At 49.1% G+C, this 11551-nt stretch overlaps 1 protein-coding gene across 1 annotated transcript in view; it reads right to left on the bottom strand.

The window, feature by feature from the left end:
• Nucleotides 1-407: 407 nt before the first annotated feature.
• The window catches only part of STX8 (syntaxin 8), a 110439-nt gene continuing 99295 nt past the window's right edge, over nt 408-11551 (bottom strand). The window contains exon 8 of the mRNA XM_086624065.1: nt 408-1440. Coding sequence (XP_086480191.1) covers nt 1373-1440 — 68 coding nt within the window. The 3' untranslated portion in view covers nt 408-1372. The remainder of the gene's footprint in view (nt 1441-11551) is intronic.

Here is an 11551-nt window from a genome sequence, read left to right as displayed (position 1 = left end):
CAAGTCCCAACTGACAGATGGGGAAACTGAGCCCAGAAGAGCAAAATGACTTGATGTCACTCAAGAGGGGATGGCAGCACCAGCACACCCTGGTTTCCCACCTCCCGGACCAGCGCTCGACGTGCCACCACCCCAGCTGTGCGGGTGGAAGGCAGGGAGAGGGAAACGAGGGCCAAGAGCCGGTTGAGAGCTGTGAAAGGAGATACTCCATCACCACAGGTGAGGACCAGCCCAGCGCTGGCAGCTCTTACGGATCCGCCAGGAAATGTAGGTCATGACACATAGGAAGTCTGACAGGAATCGCTTCTTTCCTTCTCCACATCAGCTCTTAGGAAATGGAAGTGTCAGAGAAACAGTTCACACACAACACGAGACAGCAGGAAACAATAAAAACCCAGGCGAATAAATTGTATATAAACGGACTGGCTTTTATTCAGCATTTATTGCTTGCTCTATCAATTCTGAAATCAAACTGGCATGTGTACCAAAATAATGATTTTCTTGGCCAGAAGCGAACATTCGATACTTTTTTTTCGTTAGTTTTTGAAGAGGTAATCCTTCCTCTGGGTTTTAACAGCGTGTGAAAAGTTAAAAAAGAAAGAGGCAGAAGTCGACCGCCGAGATGAGTGCATCAATGCCAGAGCATCTCCCGCGGGCAGCGCAGCAGAGCACGGAGAGCACCCCTTCCTCAGGAGCCTTCCTCGGGCTTTCCACTCTTACACACCCGCTTCAAGACCTGCTGCTGTTCACGCTTCCATCCATGGAGATCAACACCGATAACTCTCCCCCGAGGGCCCGGGACCGACTCACTCGCCAGCTTTTCCGCGCAGCTCATGGGGGTCCTGTGCCTCCGCGTGCTCCCGCTTCCCATCCTGCGAGCGCCCAGTTGCAGCCGTTCTCCAGAACATCTACTCCTTGAAAAACGTAAGCGTTTTCATTCCGAAGGAAGGTATCAGAAAGCAGGAGTGTCACTGCTGTACTCCCAAACCACACCTTTATTTTAGTATTTTCAAGCCCTCGGGACGGCGGAGCGCTGGGAGAAGCGGTGGCAGGTCGGGCAGGCAGCACCCGACACCAGCCGCGTGCTCAGCTGGAGATGCACCCAGAAGTGGCTCCACCGTAGGGCCAGCAGCAGCCTCCGACTGCCAGTGGAGGTGGGAAGAGAGTCCTTTCCAAGCCCAAACCCTTCAAATCATGCCACGCTCTTCAGCCGTGCACCGAAGGAAGCGCGGGCGTCTGTCGGACACGGCGTCATTCTAATACTGTGGAGTTTATTTAAAACGCAGAAGGTCTTTGCACAAAGTCGGTCCCTTCTCCGGAGTTGTCTGCGCTTGGCTGTCGAGCAGCAGCTCCGACGGGTCCCGCATCCGTGTTACTGTGTTGGCCAGACCGCAACCACGGCGATGGCGATCAGCAGCAAGACGATCACCACCAGCATGCCTGCAAAAGACGAAACGACGTTAAGGCTGTTGCCTTCATCTTTTACAAACGGTCTTTTGCGATCAGATTCTTCCTCCGAGTCCTGCTCCTCCTCCCAGCTGAGACCCATTTCCCCCCCTGCTCACCCCGTGCACGCCCCTCACCAGATCCCTGCACGCCAAGGACCTGAACAGAGACACGGACCCAAACTCTGCGTTGGTAGAGCAGTTCTTGCTCTTCCTGACCCTTCAAATTAATTTTTTTTAGCAGTGCCTGCAGGGTATCTTCCCACTTAAAGCATCTGCCTTGCAAAGATTAAGGGATATGTTTAACTCACGGCAAGGCCAGTTAAGCTTTCCTGGAATCCCCCTGTACCATCCCACCGGGACGAGGGATTATTCAGAAGGAAATCCAAATCGCATCAGGAAATTGTTTCCGATACAAACTACTCCTGCTTTCGGACGAAACTATTTGCAGAGCGAAAGCAGAGCTCTGGTGCAGGCGCCCGACTTGGGAAAACGAAGCTCAGCCAGCACCACGGAGTCCAGCAGGGCTCTGCCCAACCGGGCAGCACATGCTGCCCCAAAAACGTACCGGCTAATACGATCTTACAAAACTTCACCACTACTTTTTGGTTTGGGCACATCATGCTGCTCTGAAGAAAGATGGTGTTAAAAAAAACCCCACAACAAACAAGTTTTGGATCATTTTGAAGACCGATCCAGAAAACCAGCACAGCAGCTTTTCTCTCTTGACTGAACGACAGTGATGAGGCTGCTAGCAGAAACTAATTCGCCCTCATTTCCCCTTCTTTGGGAGAACTGTCCCCTTTTTCTCCCCACTTCCTAAAGGAGAGGAAGAAATGTTTTCCTGAAAAGGGACCGGATCCCCGTGGTCCGCCCCAGCACCTCCCAACGCAGCCCCAATGAGTGAACGCCTCGTGCAGCCGGAGCCCTGCACGCTTCGGGCACCGGCACCACGCACACAGGCATCCCCTGGGACTAAACGATCTTTTAATTAGGAGGTTTTTGTTCTGGGGTAGTATCTGCTCCGTGCTCTCCTCTCTCCGAGCCGCGGGAATACGTTAGGGCTCGAAGAGCGGAAAAAACGGCCCGTCGTTTGGTCGGCTCACAGATGCCTATTACTCAACCACTTACAATATTTACAAGTCCAGCTCATGGCAATTAAAAAAGGATGTATTAAACCAAACTCCTCTTTCCAAGCTGGAAAAGGATATTAGACATCGCTTTTTGTAAATAGTGTCATGTTTTCTGTGCAGAAACTGTTTCTCTGCCAGGGGTCCAGGATTTTTTTCCAGGGAAATAAAGAGTTGCCACCAACAGTATTTTTTTTTTTCTTTTATGCTCAGTTGAAACCATTTGTTATCTGAAGGGAGCTTGAGAAACGCTTCACTTCAGACGTTGAGCCTTTTCCTTGCACAAGCAGCTGATGGCAGAGAGGGCAGCGGCTCCGTACGCTCCGGCTGGGACGGCCGAGGACTGCGGAGCGGGGTGGAGGGACAAGTACTTTAGCTGAATGGTTTGTACTCACTGCCTCCCTTGGGGTGGGATGATTTGGGGTGATTATTAATTTTGACATTCAACTTCAGGCTACACCTGGTTGAAACTCCTTATTAATCACATTAAACACGGAGTAAACTCGTAAAAATGTATCTGTCTGTTCCTGCTGCGCTCTTTGCGTCTCCAGCGAGGGCCTGGGTTTGGCTCCGACGCCAGGAGCCGCCGGGACCGTGCTTGCGCCAGGGTCCGTGCCGGGGCAGCCGGGAAAGCGGGTTTGTCCCAGCAGCACTCACCGGTGCCAGGTCTCTCGCGGGTGAAGCCCTTGGGGAAGCATCCCAGAGGATGGCCGAGCTCCGGACCCTCATCCCAGATCAGTTTATCAAGTGTATTTGACCCAGCTGGATCTCAGACCATACATGGGCCACTCGTTCCGACCCTCCGGAACGGGTGAGAGAGGGATATCGTTCGGTTTTCAACCTCAGCCAACCACCCGACATCATCCAGCAACACAAACTGTTAGATTAATCCATTGGCAACACGATCTATACTCCTACTGCCTTTCTAGTCTCACGCTTTTTACACCTTAACATACATTTTTGTCGTCTTCAACAGAGCCAGAAGCAAATCATTTGCTTAAATTTGGAAGAAATAAGATCTGATAAAGCTGCTGCATTCAGATTCTCTGTTATGTTTCGCACTGGAGGGAAAATTTTTAGAGGGTGCAAATCCTTAGAGCAGTTTCAGCGTAACGGAGTTTATGGACTTCAGCAATTAAGAGACAACCGAGATCAGTTGCTTGGAAAATACTCCATAGGTGTGAATCAATAAGGATACAAAGTGGAGTTAATGAGGCGTAATTATTCTTTGACAGCTCCCAAGAAAAACTGCACGTCAAACCAGAACTGTTCCACGGCAGGAACGGGGGGGGCAACAGCAGGATGGACAGGAAACTTCAGAGGCCATTCAGGGCAACAAGAGCGGGACAGCAAAACAAAATAAACTTCGTTTTATTCCTGGAAAGAGCCTGGTATTAAAAACCTGGAGCCACTTTCCTGTTTCCAAAAGCAGTGGTCAAGTGCTTACTGCCCATGTGAGAGACAGAGCGGCAGCGATGGCACGTGGCGGTGTGGCGTAAATCAGCAAACTGCCAGAGGGAAAGGCTTCTCTGATCCGTGCGACACGTGCCAACGGAACAGGACGACATCAGCTGGCAAGAGCACACAAATTTCAAAGTACCTCTTGCATGACAGAGACCAGATGTTCTGCACATTACTTTTTTTCCCCCTTTACTACAGAACAGCAGATTAGAAGGATCTGAAGCTTCTCAACCTGGGTGTTGCACTGAGCACAACATGCTTTCCTAACAAAAACCCCGGACAGGATCCCACAGCAACTATGCATTCTGGATTCCCCGCCTGCTTTGCCTTTTTTTGCTGAAGTCCTGTGAAATGTAAATATTCCCCTCGACACCTCAAAGAGAAGTTCAGGAATCAAAGCCACAAACAAAGGAAACAAGAATCAGAGGAGAAAAAAATAAAAGATTCTGCTGCAAAAGAAAACAGTGATAGGAATCCAAATTTGCAATGCCTTTCTTGGGGAAAGGTGGGAAGCGCAAGCAGAACTCTCTGCAATTACAGAGCAATTAATTAAGGCATGTTGGAGAAAGGGTAATGCTGTTGAAGCTCCATCTGCCAAGGCGTTTGAGATGGTGCTTGGAGATGCAGAGGACACGTTCTCAGCTCCCACCGAGTTCCAGGGCACGGTGTGCCGGCAGGACGCGGGGTGTCCCCGCCGGCCCCGGGAGCACTGGCGCTCACGCTGCTCCGCCGGGTTTGAATCTCACTGCCGAGATGAGATGAGCTGTGCCTCTGCTTGTCACCCCCATCCCGACCCGCTGCTCCCTGGGCAGCTGGGCGGTTCAATGCTCCACACCTGGCAAAGCCTTTTCCAAAAATCAAGAGTTAAGAGCAAATTTTCCATCTTATATAGATGGAAAGAAAAGGTTACTCAGATGTAATTTATCTCTGGGTGAAGATGGCTCTTTGGTCTGTCTCACCTGCAACCTGTCCAGCCGTGAGACCAGAGGTTCCGGGGTTCACACCGTACCCCATCTCCCTGGGGTCACCTGGAGCAGCACTTCTCCAAGTCCCCAGTCTATTCCTTCTCCCCAGGATTTATCAGCTTTGAGGGTCACTGGTTTGGGGCTCATGGACACCCTTCCTGCTGGACCTGATTTACTCCTACCCGAACAACCTCTCAGCTGGGGTTCACATGGAAATGCAAACATGTCCTCCGGGTTTGCCTCTGCCCGAAGGGGTTTGGGCGTCTAGAAGGCGATTCTCCACCCCCAGGTTGCACCTCAGTTTCCAAGGGGTTAATGATCTGTGTAAATACAGGAGATGGCTGAGGACTGTATCCCCTTGTGTCTATCCAGCTGGATACTAAGTACCACTGCCTGGTATCTCCAGAGTGTAAGTTCTCGTTAGAAATAAGACCACACTTGAAGCCCGCGCTCTGTGGCGCACTGCGAGCTGACCTTGGCGACGACAAACACCAGTCACACACAAGTCCAATAAATGGTTTCATTTCCCTCTCTTCAGCCCAGGGAGGGCCATGAAGATGATCCGAGGACAGGAGCACCTCTGCTATGGAGACAGGCTGAGAGAGTTGGGGTTGCTCAGCCTGGAGAAGAGAAGGCTCCGGGGAGACCTTCCAGCAGCCTTCCACTACCTAAAGGGGCTACAAGAGAGATGGAGAGGGGCTTTGGACAAGGGCGTGAAGTGACAGGACAAGGGGCAATGGCTTTGAGCTGAAAGAGGGGAGATTTAGATGAGATCTAAGGAAGAAATTCTTCCCTCTGAGGGTGGTGAGGCACTGGCACAGGTTGCCCAGAGAAGCTGTGGCTGCCCCATTCCTGGCAGTGTTCAAGGCCAGGTTGGATGGGGCTTTAGGCAATCTGGTGTAGTGGAAGGTGTCCCTGCCCATGGCAGGGGGGTTGGAACGAGATGGCCTTGAAGGTCTCTTCCAACCCAAACCATTCTATGATTCTATAACCTTTGCTGGTTTCCCATCGCAGAGACCCCAGCCATGGCTGCCGAGCTGCACCGGGCAAAGCCGGGACACGGCACATCCCTGCCCTCGGGAGCGTCCCTCTCCCCACGGTACGGAGCCCACGCCACGGGCGCTGCACGCGCATTACAGCCGAAATCCTGGAGGTGCTGCAGAGCTGCGAGAGGACGGAGAATGATGAACATTTCTGGTTTGTAACTCCAGGCAAGCGCCGGGCGCTAAATAAGCCTATTTGCCTCAAATAACTGTTATGAATCACGAATAACGCTGCCGACTTGGTTTCCTCGGAGAAGAGCAGATACCTACCGCCAGCCAGCAGCCGGCTTTTGTGTCTGTGATTAATCATCAAGACTTTCCCATTCCTTCTGCTGACTGTTCACACGGAGGCAGCTGAGGCTCAACAATCCGCAGTTTTCTGTAGAGCATTTTTAATTCCTACTGCCAACGACGGCCGGAGCCCCGGCAGAAATTTCTGCTCACGAGCCCCAGCGCCGATGGAGAGACGAGCCCTGGCAGCACCCATACAGAGCGGCCAACTGTCACTTGTTGACTGGGTGCTCGTGCCAGCTTTGTGACAAGGCAATATTTACTGTGAAACATCCACTTCTTGTGCTGAATATAACTCCTGGGAATCTGAGTGCGTCCAGGATCTGGCAGGGGTTCAAGTGCCTTTGAACAGGCAGGCAGGAACTTGGTCATAAATACACTGTGTTTTGACAAGTCCCTCTTGAATAAGTGTCAAAAGGTTTCTGGTCTGCCTCTATCAGACTATTGATTTACCATTAAAATTGCTCCGTGGCCACGGAGCGCCGGCCGTTGAGATGCAACGTGTTATCAATTAGAGCACGCAGGTTTCTACAAGGTGTCTCCCATCATGACTTCACCCTGGGCAGAGGAGCCAGGCCCACCTTCCTCCTTGGCACCCCTTGAAACCAGGACCTTGTTACTGGAGCATTTTTATAAACACACACGGGCGAGGTGTATGCCAGGGACTGAGGACACCCTTGTTCAATGGCACCAGTAACGTCAGCAGCTCTTTTCCGGCAGTCCCCGGCAGCCAGGCACTCCTACGCACAAGGAGCAGGTGCTTGATGTTGGTTGACAGGGCTGTCCAGCAGCCCAGGCTCCTGCAGCAGGTAGGTCATCACCACCATGCTCCAGCCACCACCCCAAATTCATGAGCAACGCCTATGCTCCTACCAGCATGAAGGCAGGAATGTGAAAGTAGCAGGTAGCAGCTGACGCACCCAGGGCTTCACAGGTCACGCTGAAGGTCTCCAGCAGCAAAGCTGATCTGTCCTTCTGCCTTGGAGGCATCTTCCAGCTGAACACCATACTCTTTGTTCAACCCCAAGCCCGTCAGTAGTGGACACAAGACATCCACATCAAGACTCTCATCCACTGCTGTCTCTCTGAGAATCTGCCCAGCTTGGGCTGCCACTGGAAACATCCATTCACTAAGGAGAACATCTCCAATGCTTTCAAAGCCTACTAGGAGGGTTTATGACAGCAAGCGCAGAGGGAATTTGCCTGCGACAGCTGAGGTCGGGACTCAAGGAGCAAGGAAATCTCATCCAGTCCCGCTGCTATAATTAGAGCACAGAATACTGGATGGTCCTTATAAATAGGATAAATAAATACAAGCATATGCTAAGGGGTGATGTCGCTTTTTCACGGCCACAGCTTCTCTTTCAGGTTCGAACCAGACTGCTCTGGCAGCAGGGCAGCCCTTCCCAACCAGGGAGCAGCAACAGTCTTTTGGACATGGACTCGACCCATATGATCCCCATCTGTCACCCCCAAATCCACGTCAGCTGGAAACCTGGATATTCGGGAAGTGGCTGTCCTTGGGGTGGGCTGTATGGTTTTGTGGGCTCAGTGCTCTTCCCCAGTATTGAGTATATTCAGGATGCAAACACAAGCATGCATTGGCTGCGTGCTTGTTCCTGGATATTAAAGTAAATACTGATTTCAGCCCATTACAAAAAATTTCTAAGGCACGTGCACGTGTGTGTGTGTCCGAGTCATCTGCTCTGACTTCAAAAGCTGAAAGGTTCCATCCAAGTCTGTTTCAACAATGCCAACAATTTGCAGCTGGCAAATCTCACTCAAAGCACCAAGATGTGCCTATTTGCCATCAATCCCTGGCGCTCGCTGTCTGCGGAGCGGTGACCCGGGGAGAGCAGCCCTGCAAAAAGCCCCCAGCATCCCTCAACACCTCGTTGGCAACTATTTCTGGGAACAGGAGTTTTGTTTGGGGTTTTCCTTATCTTTTCTGCTGATTCCGGTATAGTGTCATTCTCAGTACTGATGAAGGTTCAGCGCTGCTGTCTTTTATAGATCATAAAACAATAATAAATAGCACGCTATGACTTTAAAGAGCCTGGTATAGCATTACACTATCTGGAAAAAGCGGCTTGTTTTATGCCAAGAAAGTTTTATTCCCACAGAACTGTCTTTCCAGAAGTTTATGAATAAGTCTTCTTTTATAAGTGACACGGAGCGCTAACTTATAAACACGTAATAGTTGTTTTACGGGGTAGGAGAGGAGCAGGGAAACGACGGGAGTTTCAACAAAAGGCTGTAGAGTCGTGGCTGCTTTCCTTAAGGACTTCTTTTTAATGTCACAGTTTAAAAAAAAAAACAGAAAACAAACTTTATCTGCTTTTTTCAGTAAGTTAATTTTAAGCCCGTGTTGCCAGATATACGGCAGAAGCTCTGCCCAAATCTGCTCAACCCCCTGATTTTCAAGGCAGCAGAGAACCAACTCGCAAGGCTGGCTCCCAACCCGACGCACATACCTCAAGCACTAGTTTAACATGGCAAGCACCCGAAGAAATCCATCTTGCTGTCCTTTACATTCCCTAAAAAAAGCCAAACACTTTCTCCCCCAAAAGCTATAAAAAATATATATACATAATCTTTCCTTCTCACATTTTCCTCGTTTCGAGCGAGACGGGGTATTCAATTTGTATTGCATTAAGAACCACTTTAGCATAAATCCCACGCTATTAAGCTGGCTTGTATGTAAATACGCCCCCCGATTCCTACACCTGCATCGTTGCAACCAGCTCTCCGGAGGTTTGGTCTTTATTAGTTTTGTGACAGCCAAACTTTTTCTTGGGCGATACGTCTGTGTCAATCGCACATGATCCTACGCCCCCGCCCGCCCAGAGGAACCTGGACCTTATTGCTTTTGACCTTCCTTTTCAACCGCTCTGACTTGAGAAATGTAACACTACCTCTCAACTCTGACATCAAAATCATTGGCAAATCTCAAAGAAATCAAGAACAGGCTCTGGGAACAGTTATTAAAGGCTCCAAACGCCCATGTGTTTCATTGGGTCTAGAGGAGGAGGGGAAACAAAAAAAAAAAAAGACACTTCTCAAAAAAAGCTGAGCTCTTTGGAAACAACAACTATTGCATTATTAATTCCTTATTTGGAAGAAAGAAAAACCTGGGTCATTCCTATGTAAGATGAAAAAACTCTTATTTTATCTGTTATCCCACATTTGGAGCTATTCACGCAACGCTAGATTAACCTGAAGCAATGAGTTACCTGAGTCAAAGGTATAAATTGTGTTTACACACATTAACTCCTCAGTTCAGCGTTATTTCACGTATTAAAAAAGGGCATTGTTGTGGTTTTTTGTCATGTTGGGTTGGAGCTACGCCTCCCTCTTGGGCACACAGACGAGTTCCTCGTTAATACAAGGCTTTTATCAGGGCATGAAGATACCTTAACGTTACTGACAGCAAGACCTGTTGGCAAACGCAGCGTGGCCAAATAACAGCAAGATAAAACCCACCGCTATCGGAAAATAAATGTCAGATTCAGTCCCAGAAGCAGCACGGAGTGAGTTTACATCCAAAACATTTATTGCTTCAGCGATCGACTAATCCCGAGCCTTCGGGTCCCAAACCACATGCGCGGCCCTCCGAAAGGAAGTGAGATAAGTGTTTCTCTTAAGCCATTATTGTTAGACCTCCATTGGCTTCCTTTTAAATCTATTTTTCAAATTATAAACGCACGCCAGATAGTACACTGCACTGCTTCCAAGCACAATGGCAAAGAAATCCTATGTTCTTTCAAAAAGTGGTGTAAGTTGGACAAACCCAACCTCGTGTGAACCGCAGGAGTCGGAGGAACAGCTCAAAGGAATTTGGTCGCAGCCTTCAACCGCTGCTCACGTTCCAACACCTCCGATGCTCAGGCTGGTGGGCGTGAAGGTGAGGTTGGAAGGGTTTGACCCAATACTTTAAGATGCTGCATAAACACACGTTTGACTGTACGTCTCTAACTTCGTTAACTTCTTGCGTTGACCTGAGAACCAGACTAGAAGAAGGGCAGTTGGAAGACAGGAAGGTTTCCTAAGGAAATTAAGAAATCCAAGTACATTTTACCTTTTGAGCCACCAGAAATGAAGCTCAGAGAGAGGCAAGACTTTTGTTTGGATCTGAAGGCAAGTCAAGAGCACGGCAAGAACTAAATTGTCACAAGCTTTAACTTTCAGAGGAGTCTGTGGGAAAGGGAACACTTGGAGCTAAATTTGTATCTACTTTAAATAGCAGAAGGTGGTTCACAGAGGACAGCCTAGGAGAAATGGTTTGCTGAACCTCTGAGACAGAATTACTGAACCAAAGAGCTTTAGCAATTTATACACATAGCTGAATAATACCTTTCTGCAAAAACGCTCAATAATAAAATCATTTACTGGACTCATCATTGCACAAAGAGCAGATGAAGAAGGCAACAGCCTACCCATGTTACTTCTCACCCAAAAAACTCCCAACATTAACTACACCCTTTCTACTCGTTGCTGTACCGAAGGAAAGATCAGATGTATTTAACAAGCAACATTAACTCTGCAGCAATTTCTCTCCAACTCAATTACCAACGCTAAAGGTGGGCTAAAAGAAAGCCCCTCCAGAGCACAAGCTGTCTTTTGGGGTAAATTCGTGCAGGACCTCACGCCCATGCCAGGTCAACGCTGACAATTTAAGACCGAGAGTCTCCCCGAGAGTCTCTTTCGGTGTCTTCCCACATGACTTGGAGTCAAACCTGGAGACCTCTACTCACCGCTGTCTGATGCCCTTCTCTGATGGGTGGGCTGGGGCAGGCCCAGGCACAGAGGTCCAGAGCCGTGCAGGAGATCACCCAGCTCCCAAAAAGCCAGAAACTGGAAACATTCTCATGTTTTTTTCCTTTTGTTCTCTCTAGAGTGACTTCACAGACTTTCCTTCTCATCCCCACACTGCTATTATCAAACTATTTCCAAACCCTAAAGTCATCGGAAGACATGGTTACTGGATTTTTGTTTTTACATGTGGATTATTTTTCTTCCTCTTTTTTTTAATTAAATAAGCATGCACACTTTCCAATTTTCCCTTCTCCAAACTCTCTAGCACCCTTTCCCTTACATAAGCGACGCCAAGAAACGACATCAGTCAAGCAACATGCTGCATTTCTGAACAACTGTGTTACAACTCGGAACGGGACTTGTGAAAGTTTCAAAAACCTTGATGTGCACTAAAGGTTTCC

The sequence above is a fragment of the Tauraco erythrolophus genome, chromosome 20 (genome assembly GCF_009769465.1).
Source record: "Tauraco erythrolophus isolate bTauEry1 chromosome 20, bTauEry1.pri, whole genome shotgun sequence".
Classification (NCBI taxonomy): domain Eukaryota; kingdom Metazoa; phylum Chordata; class Aves; order Musophagiformes; family Musophagidae; genus Tauraco; species Tauraco erythrolophus.
Note: the sequence above shows the minus strand (reverse complement) of the source record. Positions and strands in the feature narration are given on the sequence as shown.